The 22538-nt window shown below is 53.8% G+C and overlaps 2 protein-coding genes across 5 annotated transcripts; one reads left to right on the top strand and one right to left on the bottom strand.

Moving 5' to 3' along the window:
- Window positions 1–387: 387 nt before the first annotated feature.
- HAGH (hydroxyacylglutathione hydrolase) lies at window positions 388–22253 on the bottom strand. Of its 4 annotated transcripts, XM_033236197.1 has the most exons (10): window positions 15888–16030; window positions 15683–15778; window positions 12060–12235; window positions 11500–11564; window positions 9199–9316; window positions 8108–8216; window positions 6958–7061; window positions 6682–6783; window positions 1401–1480; window positions 388–713 (listed from the first exon to the last, which is right to left on the bottom strand). In XM_033236197.1, exons 3-10 carry the CDS (start codon window positions 12162–12164, stop codon window positions 614–616), a joined length of 783 nt encoding a protein of 260 aa, XP_033092088.1. In that variant the 5' UTR covers window positions 12165–12235; window positions 15683–15778; window positions 15888–16030; the 3' UTR covers window positions 388–613. The 4 variants fall into 4 exon arrangements, with proteins under 4 accessions (XP_033092088.1, XP_033092089.1, XP_033092087.1 ...); XM_033236198.1 differs by lacking the exons at window positions 15683–15778; window positions 15888–16030 and adding an exon at window positions 22046–22253; XM_033236196.1 differs by lacking the exon at window positions 15683–15778 and having other exon boundaries at window positions 15888–16131.
- Window positions 16152–17697, top strand: FAHD1 (fumarylacetoacetate hydrolase domain containing 1). The gene has a single exon (XM_033236200.1). It carries the CDS (start codon window positions 16403–16405, stop codon window positions 17075–17077), a length of 675 nt encoding a protein of 224 aa, XP_033092091.1. The 5' UTR covers window positions 16152–16402; the 3' UTR covers window positions 17078–17697.
- Window positions 22254–22538: the final 285 nt, after the last annotated feature.

Below are 22538 nucleotides of genomic sequence, written 5' to 3'. Positions count from 1 at the left end.
GCCACCTTCCCCAGCCCAGGACAGCAGCAGCTGGAGAGCCCGTGGCCCTGGTGGGATGGGGTTCTGCTCTCGAAGGGCCCGAGCCCACTCATCCCATGTCAACGCAGATTGTGATGGTGACCTGGGAGCCAGAAAGGGGTCGCTTCCTCTGGGGCGGGATGGTGGTGGCAAAGGGAAGGAGGAAGAACCCAGGGCACCCCAGGTATCCTCTCTCCTACAGAGCCAGGAAATCCAGGGAGAGAGCACGCCCCCGCCGCCGGGGTCCTGACCTGAAGCATCGGTGGGGGGACTGCAGTGGCTCACGGGGGAGGAGGAAGAAGAGGAAGAAGGCCCGAGGGGATGAGGGGAGGCCTAAAGGCCAGAAGAAAACAGTCTGCAAGTGTAAGGTATGGGAATAAATACTTTTTAAACTTCTCTTATAAATATGCATTAGAACATCCAATAACACAAGCCAAGGGCTGTGAAATTAAGGTTAAATCAAGACTGAATTTCCTGCACGACCAGCAGGAAAGCCAGTTACCTAAAAGAGCCTCATCTTCAAATGCTCTGAAGGTGCAGGGTGGCCTCAGTCCTGGGGCATCTTGACCAAATGCCCTGAAGGTGCAGGGCGGCCTCAGTCCCGGGGCATCTTGAACTCGTCCTTCTCCTTGCGCACGGCCCTCATGGTGGTCACCGGGTCCGTCCCACCCGCGTGCTGCTGCACCGTCTTCTCCCTGCGGAGGCCACCACCGGGCTGCAGGCTGTGCAGAGCCATGCCCACCGCCCACCTGAGCAGCCAGGGCCACTGCAGAGGAAGGTGACTTGTGCTGGCTCTAGCCCAGCCCTGGGAGGACACGGAGGGTGGGGAGGTGGCAGCCACTCCCCCTGACAGGTTACGAACTCCAGGGTCCAGAAGGACTCACGCAACGGCCAAGGCGCCAGGAAAGGTTGGACCCCCCTCAAGAAGAGTGGTGGGGGCCGGGCGTGGTGGCTCAAGCCTGTAATCCCAGCACTTTGGGAGGCCGAGACGGGCGGATCACGAGGTCAGGAGATCGAGACCATCCTGGCTAATACGGTGAAACCCCGTCTCTATTAAAAGATACAAAAAACTAGCCGGGCGAGGTGGCGGGCCCCTGTAGTCCCAGCTACTCGGGAGGCTGAGGCAGGAGAATGGTGTAAACCCGGGAGGCGGAGCTTGCAGTGAGCTGAGATCTGGCCACTGCACTCCAGCCTGGGTGACAGAGCGAGACTCCGTCTCCAAAAAAAAAAAAAAAAAAAAAGGAAGAGTGGTGGGGCTCTGCAGCTGTACCTGCTACAGCTGCCCAGGGCAGCCTCAGCCTCAGACGCACCCCGCTGTGTGTGTAGGAGTGGGACTGCCAGAGGGGAGGGGCCTGCGCCCACCACTTGCCCTGGGCCCTCACCTCACTCTCATGAAGGGGTTGTAGGTAAACTCCTCTGCCAGGGTGGATGGCACTGTGGGCTCCCCGATGCTGTACTTCTCCTGCAAGAGAAACACGCCACTTTAATCACAAACTTTAAACAATGGCAGACCAGCATGGGGGCTCACGCCTATGATCCCAGCACTTTGGGAGGCTAAGGCAGATGGATCACTTGAGCCCTGGAGTTTGAGACCAGCCTGGACAACATGGTGAGACCCCATGTCTACTAAAAATACAAAAAACTAGCCAGGCATGGTGGCGGGCACCTGTGGTCCCAGCTACTCAGGGGACTGAGATGGGAGGATCCCTTGAGCACAGGTCGAGGCTACAGAGAGCGAAGACTGTGCTACTGCCCTCCAGCCTGGGTGACAGTGACATCAAGTCTCAAAAAAGATGCTTCAGAACACCTGGTAACCTTAGGACACCGCCGGACTGACAAAGGCTGAGAAGGCAAGGTGAGCAGAGGCCGGAGGGTCTGTGCGTGTGGAAGAGGGAAGAGAAGCCAGTGTCTGGGATGAGCTGCACATCCACCTTCCTGCACCGTCCGGGAGAGGACGACAGGGACAGAGCTTCCTTTTCATTCACGTGGTTTACATTTCACGTTACGGAGGTAATAAAAATGCAGGAGACACAAAAGAAACCACCACAGCTGCACCCTCACAGCAAGCACAGGGAGGAGGGACACGGGAGCCCGCAGCAGGGGAGGCCACCCAAGCCCCCACAGGCAGGCAGCTGGTCACTTCCACTCGAGACGGAGACGCTTTCCCTTCTGCCAACACTGACCAGGGCAGATGGGTGGAGGCGGGGGGAGGAGAATGCAAACCCAGCCGCGGGGCCAACAGCGGGTCTCCCCACAGCCCTGGCCCTTCTACCACAGCCGCACGAGGAGGCCTCAGGGCAGAGCTCTCACAGAAGCTGCTGGCACCCACGCACAGACTCAAGACCACCGCGGCCTCACTCTAAGGGTCCCCACCTGCTGTGGGCAGTGGTGTCAATGAGTGACCCTTCAGCTGGTGGAGCTGCACTGAGTAGGGGTCTGGCAGATGCTAAGATGGTTTCTCACTAATCCGTTCTTCCCTTCTGGTGAAAAGAATCTGAGAATGTTTTATAATATTCCTTGTGTTCCCACCAACATTCTCAATCCTAAAAGATCTTCCTCTACCCCCTACGAGGGAAGAAAAGTTAACACATCTAAGGATATCTTTAAAACAAAGGAGGTACAAATTGTCATAAGCTTTTGGGTTACCTATTAAAACGAGTTTTAATGTTGTAGCTATTTTTTCTACAAAGTATGAAGCATTTAAACACAAAAATAAGGTCAGTCAGCTGAGCATGGTGGCTCACACCTGTACCTAACGCTTTGGGAGGCCGAGGCGGGTGGATCACCTGAGGTCAGGAGTTTGAGACCAGCCTGGGCAACACGGTGAAACCCCATCTCTACTAAAATACAAAAAATCAGCTGGGTGTGGTGGCGGGTGCCTGTAATCCCAGCTACTCAAGAGGCTGAGGCAGGAGAATCGCTTGAACCCAGGAGGTGGAGGCTGCAGTGAGCCGAGACCACACCACTATACTCCAGCCTGGGCAGCAGAGCAAGACGCCGTCTCCCAAAGAAGACAGGCCAGGCACAGTGGCTCAGGCCTGTAATCCCAGCACTTTGGGAGGTCAAGGCAGGTGGATCACCTGAGGTCAGGAGTTTGAGACCAGCCTGGCCAACATGGTGAAACCCCCGTCTCTACTAAAAATAGAAAACCTAGCTGGACATGGTGGCGCACGCTTGTGATCCCAGCTACTCAGGGGGCTGAGGCAGGAGAATTGCTTAAACCTGGGAGGCAGAGGCTGCAGTAGTGAGTCGAGATCACGCCACTGCACTCCAGCCTGGGTGAGAGAGTGAGACTCTGCCTCAAAAAATAAATAAAAAATAAGGTGAGTCCTTGCAGCACAGCTCAGAAGAGCTCCACCTCATGTGGGTTCGGGACTCCAGGGTCTAAAAGGAGTTGAAAACTCTCAACGTCCCTCCTATTGGGATTGGTAAAATGATTTATGGGTGACATCCACGCAACAGTATATTTTACACCTATTAAAAGAATGAGGCCGGGCGCGGTGGCTCATGCCTGTAATCCCAGCACTTTGGGAGGCCAAGGCAGAAGGATCACTTGAGCCCAGGAGTTCAAGACCAGCCTAAGCAACATGGTGAAACCCCCTCTCTACCAAAAATGCAAAAATTAACCAGTCATGATGGCACAGGCCTGTAATCCCAGCTACAGGAGGCTGAGGCAGGAGAATCGCCTGAACCCGGGAGGCAGAGGTTGCAGTGAGCCGTGATTGTGCCACTGTACTCCAGCCTGGGCGGCAGAGCAAGACACTGTCTCTCCCCAACCAATTAAAAAAAAAAAAAGAACCACAGGCTAGGCGCAGTGGCTCACGCCTATAATCCCAGCACTTTGGGATGCTGAGGCGGGCAGATCATGTGGTCAGGAGTTTGAGACCATCCTGGCCAACATGGTGAAACCCCGTCTCTACTAAAAATACAAAAATTACCCAGGCATGGTGGCACATGCCTATAATTCCAGCTACTTGGGAGGCTGAGGCATGAGAATCGCTTGAACCTGGGAGGCAGAGGTTCAGTGAGCCGCGATGACGCCCCTGCACTCCAGCCTGGGCAATAAGAGCAAAACGCTGTCAAAAAAAAAAAAGTACAAACTGTCAAAATCAGGAATGAAAGCAAGAATATCATTCCAGATCCAGCAGACATTTCGCGGGTGGGAATTCATACTGATCTAAATTTTAAAACTATACTAATTCCAGAAAGAAACTACAGGAGCAAATTTTTTGACCTTGGGAGAAGCAAAGATTTCTTAGATGGAAGACAAAAAAGAATGAACCATAAAAATCTATTAGACTTCATTAAAATAAAAAATGTTTGCTCAAAGGACACTGCTAAGAAAACCAGAGGCTGCAGAATGGGAGCAGCCAGGCAGGAGGCTGCGTCTCACCAGGGATGGGGCTCCAGCACCAGACTGAACATAAACTTAACAAGAAGGCATCCAAAGGCCAACACACACATGAAAAGATGGTCAACCCCATTCGTCATGGGGAAATACACATCTTAAAGGCAGTGAGACACCACCACATGCAAGTTGGAATGGCAAACATTAAAGAGAGCAGCGACCCAATGCAGTGCTGGCACAGTGTGGAGCTCTGGAACTCACACACTGGTGGTGGACTGCAGAGCGGTACAACCATTTTGGAAAACGGTTCATACATTTAACCACACAACACAGCAATTCCACTCTTAGGTAGGTACCCAAGAGCAATAAAAACATACCCACAAAAAGACTTGTACACAAACATTCATAGCAGCTTTCTTCAAATAGCAAAACACTGGAAACAGACGAATGGATAAAACTGATAGCATTTCCACACGATGGGCTACTGAGACGCAAAGAGCATGGCTGACCCTCACCAACTTTGGCGGGGCTGAGAATGCCACAGAGATGACAGAACAATGTGCTTCTCTTCATGGGAAACTCTAGAAAGTGACCTGAGGTCAGAGCAGAGCCACAGCTGGCGGGGACGCCACATGGGAGGGGCACAGGAGCCTTTGGGGTAGTGGAAAGTTCCACATCTGGACTGAGGGGATTACACAGGTGCAAACATAATCAACATTCCTCAAACTACAACCTGCCCACTCGAGAGACACACGGGCCAGGCGCAATGAGTGGCTCACACCTGTAATCCCAACACTTTGGGAGGCCGAGGCAGGCAGATTACCTGAAGTCAGGAGTTCAAGACCAGCCTGGCCAACACGGCAAAACCCCATCTCTATTGAAAATAGTTAGCTGGGCATGTTGACTGGCACCTGTAATCTCAGCTACTTGAGAGGCTGAGGCAGGGAGACTTTTTTTTTTTTTTTTTTAAGACAATGTCTCGCTCTGTCGCCAGGCTGGAGTGCAGTGGCATGATCTCTGCTCACTGCAACCTCTGCCTCCTGGGATCAAGCGATTCTCCTGCCTCAGCCTCCCAAGTAGCTGGGACTATAGGCACACGCCACCACGTCCAGCTAATTTTTTGTATTTTTAGTAGAGATGGGGTTTCACCATGTTGGCCAGGATGGTCTCGATCTCCTGACCTTGTGATCCACCCACCTTGGCCTCTCAAGGTGCTGGGATTACAGGCGTGAGCCACCATACCCGGCCAGCAGGGAGAATTTCTTGAACCCAGGAGGTGGTGGTTGCAGTGAGCTGAGATTACGCCACTGTACTCCAGCCTGGGCAACAGAAGGAGACTCCATCACAAAAAAAAAAAAAAAAAAAAAAAAGATGAATATTTATGATTCCTCTGATTTAGAGTTTGAATTTTTATGAATATTATAAAATAACAAACCTCTAATTGAAAAAGATGCTCGGCCAGGCGCGGTGGCTCAAGCCTGTAATCCCAGCACTTTGGGAGGCCGAGGCGGGCGGATCACGAGGTCAGGAGATCGAGACCATCTTGGCTAACATGGTGAAACCCCGTCTCTACTAAAAAAAATACAAAAAACTAGCCGGGTGAGGTGGCGGGCGCCTGTAGTCCCAGCTACTCGGGAGGCTGAGGCAGGAGAATGGCGTAAACCCAGGAGACGGAGCTTGCAGTGAGCTGAGATTCGGCCACTGCACTCCAGCCCGGGCGGCAGAGCGAGACTCCGTCTCAAAAAAAAAAAAAAAAAATTAAAAGAAAAAGATGCTCAACAAAAACAAGTGATTTACTTAAAACAATAAACCTGTTCAAGGCAGCGACTCTCCACTCAGCAGAGGGAAGCCAAGCCTGAGACCACCAGGTGTGTGCGCTTCTGACAGCGTTTCCAGTGAATTCGGGGAAACACTCCTGGAGAGCCTCTCCTGCTCCTGCAGCCTCTCGCCCAGCTGGCCTGGGCTATGCCATGGAGGCTCACCTGGGGCCATCATGGAGATAAGAGTCCTTTGGACACAGAGCCACATTCTGTGGCCTGGAGAGCCAGCAGAGCCACATGGTGCCAGCCTGACCCCACTGCTCAGAATATGGGAACAGGCTGGGCACCTGTTAGACATGCAGTGTCTGAGGCAGAAGAATCTCAACAGAACCCCTGGGCTCGCCGTGCAGGGCGAGCTGGGCCACGCTGGCCGGAATCCCAGGCCTGCTCTCTGGGCTCAGAGGTGTGACTGTCTACCCACTCTGGTGACCCCACCGTGCACAGTAGCCCTGAGCAGCCCACAGGAAAGCACTGCACAGTGACAGCCCCACTCACCTTGGCCCAGGCCAGCTTCTCCTGGATGGCGGCATTGCCGGGCTCCACGTGGCGTGCAAACTTGAGGTTGTTGATGGTGTACTCGTGGCCACAGTAGACTCTCTGAGGAGACAGGCAACAGTTGAGCTCAGAAGGCTGTTACCACCCGTGGAAGTCCTCAGGGACATGACCTGGACCCTCCCGGGGGGGTGTCCAGTGAGTGGGTGCCAGAAGGGAGAGCAGGCCCGCCCTGGGTGAGGCCCTCCAAACCCCGGCCCACAGGGAGGCGCTGCCTACTGTGTCTGGGGGCAGCCGGCCCAAGACCTCCAGCAGAGCTTTACACATCTCATCTGCAGTCCCTTCATAGAACTTCCCGCAGCCAGCCACAAACAAAGTGTCACCTGGAAACAAGGACAGCCATGAGGTGGGGGCCACTCAAGGTTGGTGGCTGGGACTCAGGAGGGGGCCAGAAGCAGGGTGACACTCACCAGCAAGGCCCAGGCCCCCAACCCTGGCTGCCCTCCAGCCACAGCTGCCCAGACTCAGCACCCTGCATTCTGGCTCCCACACCTCCTTCCAAGTCTCAGGTGACAGTGCCAACCACCCGAATGGCCGTGCAGACCCAAAACCCAAGTCACTCCTCCCTCCCAGCCCCCAGTCCCACCAACTGTGGCTGTGAGACCCTCACAAACCCAGCCCTCTCAGGCCCGTGCCTGGCTCCTGTCTTCCCTTGGCCCCAGCAGCCAGCGCCACCCTGTGACAAAGGTCTCACCACCCTGGCTGAGCTGACCGGAACCACCTCTCACCCACAGCGGGGGATGCGGCCCGAGTGTGGCTCTGGGCCACCAGGAGGCCTCCCGGCCGTGCAAGGCCCACACCGAGTCACCGGGTGAAACCCTGCACTGTGAGGCCAGTCGGGACCAGATGACAGTAACAAGCATGGGAGGCAGCCCCCGCCCCCAGCAGCCTCCACACCGCTTTGAAGGTTGCAGCCATGAAGGACCTGGCCTACAGTGGGGCCGTCCCCTGGCCATATGACCTCCAGAGGTGCCTCCACGGGTCTGCAACAACTCTGGGAGGCAGGCAGGGCCCCTAGACTGGCACAGATCCCCGAGTCCACACTACGGCATCGAGAACACAGCCCCAGGGCTGAGCCACCTCTCGTCCTGCCAGAAGAAACCGACTCCTTTCCTGTGGGATCCACCAGGACCCCAGCTGTCCAGCAGTCTCCGCCAGCACAGCCCTTGCTGCAGGCGTCACTTCCCTCCAGATCACGATCCAAACCCATCGGAGAAGGAAACGGCCAGCCCCACCACGAGGCTCCCAGCACCCACCCCTGGGTCCTCACAGTGGCGCAGAAGGCCACAAAGCTGCCCCCGTGAGCCTGCCTGGCAGGAGACACAGGGTCTTCACAAAGAACCATGGCCCCCCACACCCGAACACGCACCTGTGAACACAGCAGGGGGCTCCGAGCCACCGGGCTTGCTCACGAAGTAACAGATGTGGCCTGAAGTGTGGCATGGTGTCGCCAGGCACTTGACGTTGAGAGACCCCACCTTAAACAAAGCAAGCGACCGCGTGTGCTCCCAGACACCCAGGAGAGCGTCACCCGGGGTCACGGCGCACAGCCTGGGCCCTCCAGGGCCTCCTCAGCTCTGAGGGAAATGCCTGTGAAGGTTGGGCAGGCGCTCCCCGCCACAGGACTGGGGGACTCACTCCATCGGTGTGCCCCAAGTGCGGGGCCACCCTGGAATGAGAGCACTTGCATGTAAAAAACCAAGGGGCGGCCGGGCGCGGTGGCTCACGCCTGTAATCCCAGCACTTTGGGAGGCTGAGACGGGCGGATCACGAGGTCAGGAGATAGAGACCATCCTGGCTAACACGGTGAAACCCCGTCTCTACTAAAAAATACAAAAAACTAGCCGGGCGAGGTGGCGGGCGCCTGTAGTCCCAGCTACTCGGGAGGCTGAGGCAGGAGAATGGCGTGAACCCGGGAGGTGGAGCTTGCAGTGAGCTGAGATCCGGCCACTGCACTCCAGCCCGGGCGACAGAGGGAGACTCCGTCTCAAAAAAAAAAAAAAAAAAAAAAACCAAGGGGCTTGTTTTCTCCTTCAAAACTGGGCCAAATCCACACTCGCCATCTGGCTAGGAAAGACGGCTTTCCTTCCCACACGTGGCCTTTGTTTTCCTCTGTCCCCATCTGCCCCAATTCTTTACTTCAAAAATGTTCACACCTTCAAAAAGGCTGAAGACCCCCTCACAGCGCCCTCCCGCCTGTGTGCTGCACTCTCGAACCGAGACCCCGCCCACGTGGCCCACACCCCAGGGTCTCGGAGCCCTGCTTCACAGCGCCGCACACAGCCATGTTTTCCACACTCCTGTCCTTGTGCCTCGACAGAGAAGACCATCCATGCTACTGCAGAGGACCACTGAGAGCACTCCCGGGTCACCGGGTTAGGGAGCAGAGAGGACACAGGGAGGGCCCCCCACTGCTCCTGGCAGGGCCACGCTGGGGCACCTCCAGGGCTTACTCCTTACCTGCAGTGTGGACAGGTGAGTGATTTTGTGAGTCAGGGCCCCGATACGGTCGTCACCCCCATACACCTTCAGTCCCGACTGCAGCTTGACCAGTTTCTCATTCCCGCCAGCATGGTCCCTGGAAGTCAAACAGGAGATCTGGGCTGCCTGCTGCTTTTAAACCCTGGTCAAACAGGATGCTTATTTTGCACATGCAAAGGAAGCCGAGGAAGCAAATCACAGACACCTGGATGATCCTGTGGCCTGGGTTCCGAGCGTGGGGGCCTGGGGTTATCACCTGAATGTCTTTACAAAGCACCACCTGGTTCCCACCCCCACGTCCTGGTGCAGTGGGTCTGGGGAGGGCCTGGGGGTGGGGTTTTTTAATTTTTGAAAGCCCCCAGCTGATCCTGATGTGCTGCCCAGTTTGTGACCCGACACTCTGGCAGAAGATCAAACTGTTCAGCATGGGAATCACCTGGGGTGCGTCTGGTATGAGCAGCTGGCCCAAGGCGGTCTGTCTACAGGGGAGGCCAGCCTGGGCCAGCTCCAGGCCTTCTGATGTGCAGCAGGTGGAGGTGCCTCCTGCACACCCAGGTTTGCCCAGGGGAACCTGCCTGACCTGCATTTCAGACGGGGCGGTCGCAGGGGCCCTTCCCAGGGCCTCACATGACATCACAGACTCCTTCATGTGCCTCCCATGAAAGCTCCAGCGACCACACCAGAAACCACCCGCCTTGGCACCACTGGGCCCCAAGATAACAGGGTGGAGTGGTGGCCGCAGCCCTCTGCCCCTCCCACCCTTCAGGAGGGCATGGCACACAGGCCTCCGTCTGCCCATCACCACCCACCACCACTAAGCAAACCCCACCCCACCGACGCCAGGGTCTGGCTCAGGACTGCACGTGCCGGCGTGAACGTCAGCGGGGCCGGGAGCTCAAAAGCACCACAGTGTTGGAAAGAGACGGCTGTCGCGAGGCTGGGAGAGGCAGGGAGCTGCAACAAGCTGTGATGCGCCAAGCAGCCACACGGAGGCCACCGCCAGGGTTCCCTGGAGGAGGCACAGTGGCAACAGGGGCCTCGCACGACAGGCAGGCGAATGTGCTGAGAGACAGCAGCTCAGCCACACAGGACAAGGGCCAGGGAGGCTGCCAGCACCGCCCCTCGAGCCCAGGTCCCTGCATGGACACCTCTGATGACCCCACAGAGGCTTGTGAGGCCCGACTCACAGAGCCTGAGACTCTCCAGGCCTGAGTCCGGCTGTGTGTGAACTGTGACGCTTCCATCAAACCCTGGCCAAGCCACCAGCATGGTGTTCCCACCACCAAGAAAAGGACAAAAGGCTTCATTTCACCCCAACACAGAGGCTCGGGAAGTCACAGTTCAGAGGCCCTAAAGCAGTGCCAGACAGGCCCCGGCTCAGGAGAAAGGTGCCGGCTGCCCTCGGGTGCTTGCTTGGCAAAAAGAAGAGTCAAATAAACACTTTTTCTAGCTTTGAAGAGCCTCAGAAATTTCCAAAAGCCAAACAAGGGCCTTGAGCAGGCAATGCCAGCCCTAGAACCCAGATACAGCGCTTTATTCATCTATTTTCAAGAATTTTAAAAAACCCAACCTCTCCAGATAGGGCTGCTTGTCTTTTGTTTTTTTGAGATGGAGTCTCGCTCTGTCACCCAGGCTGGAGTGCAATGCCACAATCTCATCTCACTGCAACCTCCACCTCCAGGGTTCAAGTGATTCTCCTGCTTCAGCCTCCCAAGTAGCTGAGATTACAGGCTCCTGCCAGCACGCCCAACTAATTTTTGTATTTTCAGTAGAGACTGGGTTTCACCATGTTGGCCAGGCTGGTCCTGACCTCAAGTGACCCACCCACCTCAGCCTACCAAAATGCTGGGATTATAGGCATAAGCCACTGTGCCCGGCCGGCTGCTTGTTTTTTTGTTGTTGTTGTTGTTTGTTTTTCTTTTTTTATAAAACTCACCTGTAAAGTCATTTCCTCCCCAACATTGAGGCCAACGTGCCAGGGCACAAGCCCGCGTGGCCCAGGAGAGAGCAGGGGGGTGGGGCCTGAGGGTAAGGCTGTAGCCTTCTCCCCTCACCCTGCCGGCCTCGGGGCCTCAGAGTCACTGCAGCACAGACTCGCCCCTTGGGGGCAACGGTGAGCCCCGCGTCTTTCTCAGAAGTCTGCTGGGGGACTATCCTCACACAGCAGACAGAGCTGTCGGGGGAGACAGGTCTTGATGCCCCTAAACCCACAGGGGCGAGAAGTGAACCAGGTCCCGCACCCCTAGGCAAGACCCGGGCCCCCATGGCGCCGGCACTTACCAGTGGTGGTGGGTGGTGAGCACTGTGGTCAGTTTCACCCCATGCTTTCTCGCCGCGTCCACGACCTGCAGTGACCCCAGGGCAGGACAAAGGCCCGTCACACTCCCAGGCCTGGCTCTCCAGCCTACAGAGTAGGGTGCCCAGTGGAACCCAGGACATGCCAGGAGGGGCCGCTGACATGGCCCGTCCTGACCCTGCCGGCTTGCCCTGCTCCAGCAGAGCCAGTGAAAGCACCTTCTCCTTCCTGCTCAGACTGACTCCTGCAACTACCTACGACTGCTCCAAGCCCCTCTAGCTCTGAGGACACCACCCCCAGAGGCAGCATGCAGGGGCAGAAAGCCTCCAAGAAGAGCCAAGTGCCCGGGATTTTACAGCACAGCGTTTTCTGTGTCACTGCCTCTTGCCTCCACGCTTCTTGGGGCCCTGTAACAGAGTGGCTGGCGACTAATTTCCATTTAGCTTAGGCAAAATTGCAAGGACACTGCGGTTAGGAAACCCATCGGGGGTGAGAACTCCGAGCTGGATGATGAGGGCAGAGGGCCGGGCACAGCCATGCGCACCTTCTGGGGCTGTACCGGGTCCACGATGGCAGCCTCCTTGGTCTCATCATCGATGACCAGGTACATGTAGTTGTCGGTCAGGGCAGGGAGCACCTCCACCTTCATGGTGCCCTCGTCCACGGTCAGATTCTTCCGCAAATCTGTGTGGTGGAGGAGAACTCCCAGCAGGGCTGGACCTGCAGACACAGAGCACAACACAGATGGTGTCCGCGCCAGGCCCTCCACGACAGGATGCACAAAATGCAGTGCTTCCCAGCCTTTCTAGGTTCCTTTGAAAGGGAATATCCTGGCCAGGTACGGTGGTTCTTTTTTTTTTTTTTTTTTTTTTTTGAGACAGAGTCTTGCTCTGTTGCCCAGGCTGGAGTGCAGTGGCGCGGTCTCGGCTCACTGCAAGCTCTGCCTCCCGGGTTCATGCCATTCTCCTGCCTCAGCCTCCTGAGTAGCTGGGACTACAGGCGCCCGCCACCACGCCTGGATAATTTTTTGTATTTTTAGCAGAGAGGGGGGTTTCACCATGTTAGCCAGGATGGTCTCGATCTCCTGACCTCATGATCCGCCCACCTTGGCCTCCCAAAGTGCTGGGATTACAGGCATGAGCCACCGCGCCTGGCCGATACAGTGGTTCTTGCCGGGAATCCCAGCGCTTTAAGAGACTGAGGTGGGAGGACTGCTTGAGGGCAGGAGTTTGAAACCAGCCTGGGCAACATAGGAAGACCTTGTCTCTACAAATTTAAAAATTAGCCAGGCCTGGTGGTGCGTGCCTGTAGTCCCAGCTACTCTGGAGGTTTAAGCCCAGGAGTTTGAGGCTGCAGTGACCTATGACTGTGCCACTGCACTCCAGCCTGGGTGACAAGACAAGAAACTGTTAATAAAAAAAAAAAAAAAAAAAAAAGAAAAAGAAAGAAAAGGTAAAAGAAAGAAAAAGAAAAAAAAAGAACCAAAAGGAATATCTTCATATATCCCTAAGGAAAACATAGGAACTGTCATGCTCACATTCATGGAAATCAACTGTTTCAGACTTATGATCTCTATTTTCTTTTTTGAGAACTCTGAAAGGATAGGATGGCCAGCTTGTGACTGTGAGGCAAACCGCTGCTAGTTCTGGGGTATTCACAGCCCGGACTCGGACAGAACATGAAGAAGGGAACACAGACTGGGGGTGCCCCAGCCTGGCCATCTGCCCTCCAGCAAGCTGTGTTGCCACCACTGACTAAGCGAGCCTGCGTTCCATGCAGTTACAGCCCTTCTCAGCCTCTAGCCAGAAAGAACCAATACTTGACGGCAGGCTGAGGCAGGAGAATCGCTTGAACCTGGGAGGTGGAAGTTGCAGTGAGCCAAGCTTGCCCCACTGTAATCCAGCCTGGGCGACAGAGTGAGACTCTGTCTCAGAAAAAAACAATACTTGCTCTTGAACGGCACGAATGTGAGATGTGCACAAGAATCAGCAGTTCCTTTGAGACGGAAAGCCGGCCACAACTGCGCCAGATTCAAGTGTGGAGGATACAAAACCACCATCCAACTGACCCAAAGGTCTCTGCCACAGGGGCCCAGGAGGTGGGAGGAGTGGGTGGCCAAGGGACAAAAGCGTCTACCACCCAGTCGACCAACGCAAAAGTATTTTCAGCAATGAAACTCCTACTAAATCTAAAAATACATGGGGGCCTCAACAATACCTTCAGTTCCGCTCTACAGGGGGAAGAAACCACAGAAGGTGGCAGGGGACAGTGCAATCCTGGGATAGGTGCCAGGACAGGGGCTTCTCCCAAAAGGGATCCAGAAATGGGCAGCACCCTCCAACTGACAGACACACACTTCTCCAGGGCCCATCTAAATGGGGATTCCGACCTTATTTCCACAGCCAGAGAAACTGCCCAAACTATAGTTTCACCGTACAAAGATATCCTATCACCCGTATGACAATCAGCCGGGCATTTTCCAGATCATTCTCCTCAGGTACAATATACTGAGAGTTCTGTATGAGCAGCTTCCTGCGATATTCCCCTTCCCCTTAGCCTCAGTACCACCCCAGCCCAAGGAGCACACCAGGCAGAGTGTGGGTGCTGGGGGCTGCGACAGGATTCCCTGAGTGCCAGGGCATCCTCCTGGAAAGGAGCTCCACTGATACTATTAGAACATTACAAACAAAACTATTGCCCATGGGCGATGGCCATGCCTGTCATCCCAGCACTTTTGGAGGCCGAGGCAGGTGGATCACTTCTGAGGTCAGGAGTTAGAGACCAGCCTGGCCAACATGGTGAAACCCCACCTCTACTCAAATACAAAAATTAGCCGGGCGTGTTGGCGAGTGCCTGTAGTCCCAGCTACTCAGGAGGCTGAAGCAGCAGACACGCCTGAGCCTGGGAGGCAGAGGTTGCAGTGAGCCAAGATTGGCCACTGCACTGCCTCACAACTGGTGCTCAGCCTCCCATGGGGACCATCACAGCCTCCTAAAGAAGCTGACAACCCATGGAGGTGCCTTTATTTCTGAGGAAAGACGCAGCTGGTGCCAGCACCAGCAGAAACCTTATTCCCTTTCCCTATCACTCAGCCCAACACTGCCTGGAAATGTTCCCGGCTCGCTGTTTTGTAACTGTAATACTTTGTACAAACAGGCCAAGGACCTGCAGCTTGGGGCCTGGGCCAAGTCCAGAAATGTTTGGTTTGGCCCACAAAAAAATTTTTTTTTTTTTTTTGAGATATGGTCTCACTCTGTCCCCTAGGCTACAGTGCAGTGATGCGATCACGGGTCACTGCAGCCTCGAACTCCTGGATTCAAGCGATCCTCCCACCTCAGCCACCAAAGTGACTGAAACTACAGTTGTGTGTCACCACGCCCGGCTGATTTTGTTTAGTTTTTATAGAGATGAGGTCTCAACATGTTGACAGGCTGGTCTGGAACTCCTGGACTCAAGGGATCCTCCCGCCTCAGCTTCCCAAAGTGCTGGGATGACATGACAGGCGTGCGTCACTGCACTTCTTTTTTAAATCAGGAAGTTTCACAGCATCTTGCTTCCCTTGAACTGGGCGGCACTAAATACGGGGGCTGGGGGCTCCCTTAGAATGAGGCAGGCACGCCCTGCCGATGCACACAGTCCCGCTGGAACTCTCTGCCTGGGCCCTTATGAATGTCCCTAACGTCCCTAAAACTGTAATTCTGAGGACCTCTAAATCCCTGTCCGTTACTTAGCAATGGTGACATTTTACCCCCTGCAGAGCCTTGACAGCTTTTCGCGAGATCTGGAAACGGCCAGGGACGCCTCCCTGCCTGCGCCTCCGCCCGCCCAGTGCCCTGCGCTGCGCACCCGCCCGGGGTGCTGGCCTGGCCGGCCTCGCGACCACCTCGGGCGAATGACACACCGGGTCCCCAGACAGGGAGGCTCCGGCGCCGGGCGGGCAGCTCCACCATCGCAGGCGGCGCCGCGAGAGCACGGTCCTTGCAGCCGGGCAGCAGGTGCGGGGTGGGCCAGGCGTCCCGGGGCCCTGCCCGCTGCGCCTCAGAGCCGCGCCCCAGGCTCTCCTCGGCGCCGGCCCGGGCAGGACGCGATGCCCTGGAGGCGTCAGAGGTACGGCCGGCCCAGCTCGAGCGTGGAGGCCGCGCCGGACGCAGGCCTGGCCCTGCTTACCTAGCGCTTTTCGCACCCGCGGCCCCGCGCCCGCTCCGCGCCCGCCTCAGCGCCTGCGCCGCCTCCACTCGAGCCGGGCACGGCGGCCTCAGGCACCTGCGCAACAGAAACCGCGTCAGCGGCCGCCAACCGACGGCCCGGCGCCGCCCGCTGCCCGCCCCGCTAGGCCCGCGTCCCCTGGCCCGCACCGCCCCGTCGCACCCACCCAGGCCTCGGCGGTCGCAGGCGGCTCCTAACGCGGCGAGGCTGCGGCGGCCGAGCAGCCCGCGGCCCAGCACCATGACCGGAGCCGGGCTGGACGGCCGGGCGGCTCCCGGCTGCAAAACACCGGCGTCGGCGCGTCTCAGCCAATCAGCGCCCGCCTCGCGCTCCCCTCAGCCAATCAGCATCCGCCTCGCCCGTCCGCCAGCCAATCAACGGGCTCGCGCTCAACTAGTTTCCTCCACGAGCCCCGACTGCCACCGGCCGAGAGATGGGCCTGGGAGCGGCGGCGGCGGCCGACAGATGCGCCAGGAGAGTTGTGCCGCGAGCCTCCGCCTCTTTTTTGGCACCGCGAAGCGGCTCCCTGGAGGCCGAGCGCCACGCCGCCCGGGCATCCGGCAGATCGCGAGGTGGAACGAGCCGTCGCTGCGGGGACAGCGTTCCGAGGCAGTTGGTCCTCTCCGGGGTGCCGTAGGCATCAGCTGACCGGCGCAGCCCATGTGACTACAGGGGCACTTGATGGGCATCATGGCAGCCTCCCGGCCACTGTCCCGCTTCTGGGAGTGGGGAAAGAACATCGTCTGCGTGGGGAGGAACTACGCGGACCACGTCAGGGAGATGCGCAGCGCGGCGTTGAGCGAGCCCGTGCTGTTCCTGAAGCCGTCCACGGCCTACGCGCCCGAGGGCTCGCCCATCCTCATGCCCGCGTACACTCGCAACCTGCACCACGAGCTGGAGCTGGGCGTGGTGATGGGCAAGCGCTGCCGCGCGGTCCCCGAGGCCGCGGCCATGGACTACGTGGGCGGTTATGCCCTGTGCCTAGATATGACCGCCCGGGATGTGCAGGACGAGTGCAAGAAGAAGGGGCTGCCCTGGACTCTGGCCAAGAGCTTCACGGCGTCCTGCCCGGTCAGCGCGTTTGTGCCCAAGGAGAAGATCCCTGACCCTCACAAGCTGAAGCTCTGGCTCAAGGTCAACGGCGAACTCAGACAGGAGGGTGAGACAGCCTCCATGATTTTTTCCATCCCCTACATCATCAGCTATGTTTCTAAGATCATAACCTTGGAAGAAGGAGATATTATCTTGACTGGGACGCCAAAGGGAGTTGGACCGGTTAAAGAAAACGATGAGATCGAGGCTGGCATACACGGGCTGGTCAGTATGAGATTTAAGGTGGAAAAGCCAGAATATTGAGTTATTTCTTTACAAGTTTCGGGAGAGAAGGGAGCAAGACAAGAGCAAGCAACGGCTATTAAATGTCACAATCTTTAATAAGAAACGATTTATTGGCTGGGCGCGGTGGCTCACGCCTGTAATTCCAGCACTTTGGGAGACTGAGGCGGGTGGATCACGAGGTCAGGAGATCGAGACCATCCTGGCTAACACGGTGAAACCCCGTCTCTACTAAAAATACAAAAAACCGGGCGTGGTGGCAGCGCCTGTAGTCCCAGCTACTCGGGAGGCTGAGGCAGGAGAATGGCGTGAACCCAGGAGGCGGAGCTTGCAGTGAGCAGAGATCACGCCACTGCACTCCAGCCTGGGCAACAGAGCGAGACTCCGTCTCAAAAAAAAAATAAAAAGAAACCATTTATTTTAAAAACGATTAGATTGCTATGCCTCAATTCATGTAAGATGGACTCTTCAAGAAAACGTGAAGTAGAATGGATGGGCCAGAAATGAAAACAGCCAAAGTAAAGTATTTCTTCAGAAAACATTTTATCAAACCAAATGTTAAGAGTTTCCTTTTGTAAACCTGGATTGGAGAAGACTTTTCAGTGGGTTATCTCTAGTAGTTCAAGACTTAAAAGCTGCAGGCCGGGCGCGGTGGCTCAAGCCTGTAATCCCAGCACTTTGGGAGGCCGAGACGGGCGGTTCACGAGGTCAGGAGATCGAGACCATCCTGGCTAACACGGTGAAACCCCGTCTCTACTAAAAAATACAAAAAAAAACTAGCCGGGCGAGGTGGCGGGCGCCTGTAGTCCCCGCTACTCGGGAGGCTGAGGCAGGAGAATGGTGTAAACCCGGGAGGTGGAGCTTGCAGTGAGCTGAGATCCGGCCACTGCACTCCAGCCTGGGCAACACAGCCAGACTCCGTCTCAAAAAAAAAAAGACTTAAAAGCTGCAGAGAAAACTGAAAATTATGTTCCAGATAACTTTCCATTGTTTACCAAATTTTCTTGGACTTGGTCATCATCAGGAAGCATTTGTAAAAACGATAATTTCCAAATTACTGGCCCATCCCAGACTCGCTGAATCAATTTGATAGGATTAATCTCCAGTGAAGCTGTGTTTACAGAGCATTCCAAGTGATTCTTATCAGGAAATGTGAAAAACACTCCTGCACGTAATCAGTTAATTTAAAATTTTTCTTAATAAGTGAACAATTAATGAAGATTTCACCTGTTTACTTAGGGTATCTACCCAGACCCATCGATTCTGAGTTCGAGGGATGATTTTGAAATTATTGGTTTCCAAATAAAGGTGCTCCCTTGTATGTGACTTTACTAATTTATTTTCCCCCAGTAGTGACGAGGAGGGATATTTCCTCCTTGTGGGGCTTCCAACCTTAGTCTTTGACCTTTGGCCTTCTGAACACTGTGCTCTATTAACAGAGTTAATCAGCAACTGTACTTCCCAACCGGAGATAAGGAGGCTTTGTGGAAGTTGAATAGCCTGGGACTGCTGCTTTTGCTCTTGCCTGCACCTTTCTCCGAAAAAAAAAGTCTAGGCAAGATGCACAGCATAGCTATCAATGCCTGAAGGACTCCTCTGGGCTTCGGCAGAGTTCCTGTTAGTGTATACATCATCTGCTGGCCCCTTGAAGAAAGCCTAGGACATCTAATTTAGTAATAATGGTCACCATTTATTGAACACAATACTGTTAGGTAGCATGTCAAGCAGTTTATTCTGTATTTCCATGTGTTATGTAACCCTCAACCAACCCATAAGGTTAGTATTATCACTACCATCCCCATTACTCAAATGAAGACAGATCTAGAGGCTAGGAAGGCTGGCTAAAGTCACTCAGCTTAGTGGCAGAGCCAAGATGTAACCCACTCTCCCAAGACCAGAACATGAAGTTTTGACCACAATGTGGGCTGCATCCTGTAAGTAGATACATAAGAAGAATCAGACATTTAGGTATGCTACAACCCATGCTTATAGTGTAATTTAGTATGAGGGATTGCCATAATTTGATTTCTTTATTAAATATGCTATCTTAACTACTTTTAGTATTATTTTTTTCATTGCTTGGCAATGCATGTAATTAGAGAAGAGTCAGAAAACAGAGATTAGCAATTAGAACAAAACACCAAAAATTTCATCTACCCAGGGACAGGTGAAGTTAAGCATTTAGTCCAATTTCTTCCAAATCTGTGGATATAATTGTAATGTTTTAAATAGAGTTTGCTCATACCATACAATTTTCTTCTTTTTTCGCTTTTTTTTTCTTTTTTTTTTTTGAGATGGCGTTTAACTCATTGCCCAGGCTGGAGTGCAGTAGCGTGATCTTGGCTCACTGCAACCTCTGCCTCCCGGGTTCAAGTGATTCTTCTGCCTCAGCCTCTCGAGTAGCTGGGATTACAGGCACGTGCCACCACACCCGGCTAATTTTGTATTTTTAGTAGAGACAGGGTTTCACCATGTTGATCAGGCTGGTCTCGAACTCCTGACCTCAAGTGATCCACCCATTTTGGCCTCCCAAAGTGCTGGGATTACAGGTGTGAGACATCACGCCCAGCTATACCATAAAATTTTTTAACTTTCTTATTTCACTGTATATTGTGACCATCTTTTTCCTTGTTAGCTGACACATTTCTGCAGTACAATTTTCATGGATTGCATAAGATTCTGAAGTCAAGCCTCCATTTTTGGACCTTGAGATTGTCTCTGATTATTTGCTAGTATCAGCACACGTATTGTTTTTTCCTTTGGCTAGGTTCCCATAAGTGGAAAAGCTGGATCAAAGGGTGTGCTTATGCTGAAAGTGTATTATTTGTCTAGCTACCAGGTACAAGGTTCAGCTGAGATACATCTACCAAGTTGACAGACTATTAAAGTCAAAGGCATAAAGTAGAAGCATTGCTCACATGCAGCCCTCGTAGATGGCACAAGCCAGGACTGAGTATGGTACCCCCAGGGTCAGTGTTCACTACAGTGGTAGAACAAGCTTTGTCACAGACATCGACATCAGCATTGCAGGTGTAGGCACACAAAGTCCTTAGATGCAAGAATCAAAAACAGAGACACCAAGTCCAACAATTCCTGAGAATGCTAAAATAATAGCAATCCTAGCATTCAGAAGATAACGTTTTTCCACATTTTGAATACATTTAAACCTATGAAAAAGTTGAAAAACTAATACAATGAAATCCATATGCCCTTTAATAGATTCAACAATTATCAGCATTCACTATGTTTGTCCTCTGGTCCTGTGTCTCACCCGCCATATATGTGTATATATACACACACGCACCTCTCTCCATATATGTATGTGTATGTATATGCGCACACACACACACACCCTTATTTTGAAAATGCGTCGGGATGGTGACTGCAGAAAGACTGCCCTTTCAGCATACATCTCCTAAGAATCAGGATATTCTCCTACATGGAAATGTGAAACCATTATCACACTTCACAATATATTAGTCTGTACAGAATACATGGCTTGACATCTGTTCTTCTGTTGTGTTTTTAAAACATGTTCATTGGACTTTTATAAAAAATGAGTATTACACATCCGCTTAATATATTATGAACATATTTCCAGGTCAGTGAATGTAAGTACAGGTACCCCTTTTTAATGGCTGTATCTTAGATCACGTACCCCAGAAGCACAGCCTAAGATGGAGACTCTTGCTCCCATGATTTGCTGAAGGAGTGCTCTCAGAAGTGTAATGAAGCAGAAAGGACAGGAAGTAAACTCCAAGGAAGAAAGTGGTCTGGGCTGGATACCAGCTTCAGTCAGCTGGTGAACCCAAGGGGAAGTTCTGAAGCAAGGAGTCTGTTGGCACCAGTATCTGCTCTCCCCACCCCTTCCATAGCTTCCTCAGGTAATTTTCTGATCCTCATAGAAGCTGAGGGACTTCAGCAAGTGAAGAGACTCTGAGTGGGACATCCCCAACAGGCTGCACACATTTCAGATGCTCTGCTATTAGAAACAATGATGGAAGGAGCATCCTCCATTTACTTTTTTTTTTTTTTTTTTTTTGAGACACAGTCTCACTCTGTCGCCCAGGCTGGAGTGCAGTGGCACAATCTCAGCTCACTGCAAGCTCCGCCTCCCGGGTTCACACCCTTCTCCTGCCTCAGCCTCCCGAGTAGCTGGGACTACAGGCGCCCGCCACCACGCCCGGCTAATTTTTTGTGTTTTTAGTAGAGACGGGATTTCACTGTGTTAGCCAGGATGGTCTTGATCTCCTGACCTCGTGATCTGCCCGCCTCGGCCTCCCAAAGTGCTGGAATGACAGGTGTGAGCCACCGCGCCCGGCCTCAGTTGTTTTTTTTTTAAACAAGACTATTGTTGGGCGCATCTTTGGTGTAAATGTTGGTATAGTATCTTTGTTTTCAAGATAGTTTTATATTAACTTTCAAATATGCTAAAACCTTCATATAATTATTTTCCTCTTTTTCTTAAAAATGTAAGTGTCGGCTGGGCACGGTGGCTCACACCTGTAATCCCAGCACTTTGGGAGGCTGAGGCAGGTGGATCACTTGAGCCCAGGAATTCAAGACCAGCCTGGGCAAAATGGCAAGATCCCTGTCTCTACAAAATGTTTTAAAATTAACCAAGTAAGGTGGCATCTCCTGAGCTCCTGGACACGGGGCTCAGTGGAGGGGGCACCATACCCACTCTTGCTGAACCAACAGTGGGAGCCAAGCCAGCACCAGCCACGGCACCCTCACTTCTCTCCTCTCCTTCCTTCCCTGTCCACCCTCTCCATTCACCTTGCTTCACAACCCCCCATTTCTCCCAAGGGAGGACGGAAGGATGGAAGGCCTGTTCTGCACAACTAGATCAAGTCGTTCATTACCTTATCACCACAATTTGGACACTTAGGGGTGAACCTGCATCCCTGGTAAAAGCCAGATAAAACATGACTGACAAGATAGTTTATCTCCCAACACCAGCCTTAGGAAACAGTTTCATATACTCACTTTTTCCTTTTTTTCCAATCCTGTCGTGGAGGACGTGTAGCCTTCTAAAGTACCAGGTCAAACCTCCCAGGATGTGGGTCAACACTGACCTTAGCGTTGGGTCTTCACAGGCTGAAGTCTGTACCCTGAAGTAAGTGACTCTCAAAGGTGTGAAGTTGAGCAGTTTACTTTGTGGCTGCTGCAAAGCAAACAGATAAAATGGCAGCTGTCGTCCTCATGTCCTGAGTAGGTCCCCCTCAGAGTTCTGAGACCCAGGCACGCTCATGAAACTTTTGAAGTTGGTCTCCTCCCTGTTGATTCAGACTCAGTCCTGTCAGCCCTGAGCCAGCAAGTCGCCACAAGCACTGGGCACTCCAGTGTGTCACCAGAGAAGACCAGGGGCTAGAAAAGCTCCAGGTGCTCAAAGCAGTCGCACAGGATTGCCCACGGCTTCGGCTATTCCCATCCGGTGCAGAGAGCCCCTCGCCCTCATCCTGTTGGATGACGAGTCACC

Source organism: Trachypithecus francoisi, unplaced genomic scaffold, assembly GCF_009764315.1.
Source record: "Trachypithecus francoisi isolate TF-2019V2 unplaced genomic scaffold, Tfra_2.0 Lachesis_group15, whole genome shotgun sequence".
In the NCBI taxonomy this organism is placed as follows: Eukaryota; Metazoa; Chordata; class Mammalia; order Primates; family Cercopithecidae; genus Trachypithecus; species Trachypithecus francoisi.
Note: the sequence above shows the minus strand (reverse complement) of the source record. Positions and strands in the feature narration are given on the sequence as shown.

What these genes read in the sequence shown, in the direction of transcription:
- FAHD1 (XM_033236200.1), top strand. Translation starts at nt 16,403, where the DNA reads ATGGGCATCATGGCAGCCTCCCGGCCACTGTCCCGCTTCTGGGAGTGG.
- HAGH (XM_033236196.1), bottom strand. Translation starts at nt 15,963, where the DNA reads ATGGTGCTGGGCCGCGGGCTGCTCGGCCGCCGCAGCCTCGCCGCGTTA. An exon ending in ACCCGGTACAGCCCCAGAAG is followed by an intron (nt 11,565 to 12,059) that starts GTGCGCATGGCT and finishes GGGTCACTGCAG; the next exon opens with GTCGTGGACGCGGCGAGAAA. An exon ending in GCCCCCTGCTGTGTTCACAG is followed by an intron (nt 7,062 to 8,107) that starts GTGCGTGTTCGG and finishes CCTTGTTTCCAG; the next exon opens with GTGACACTTTGTTTGTGGCT.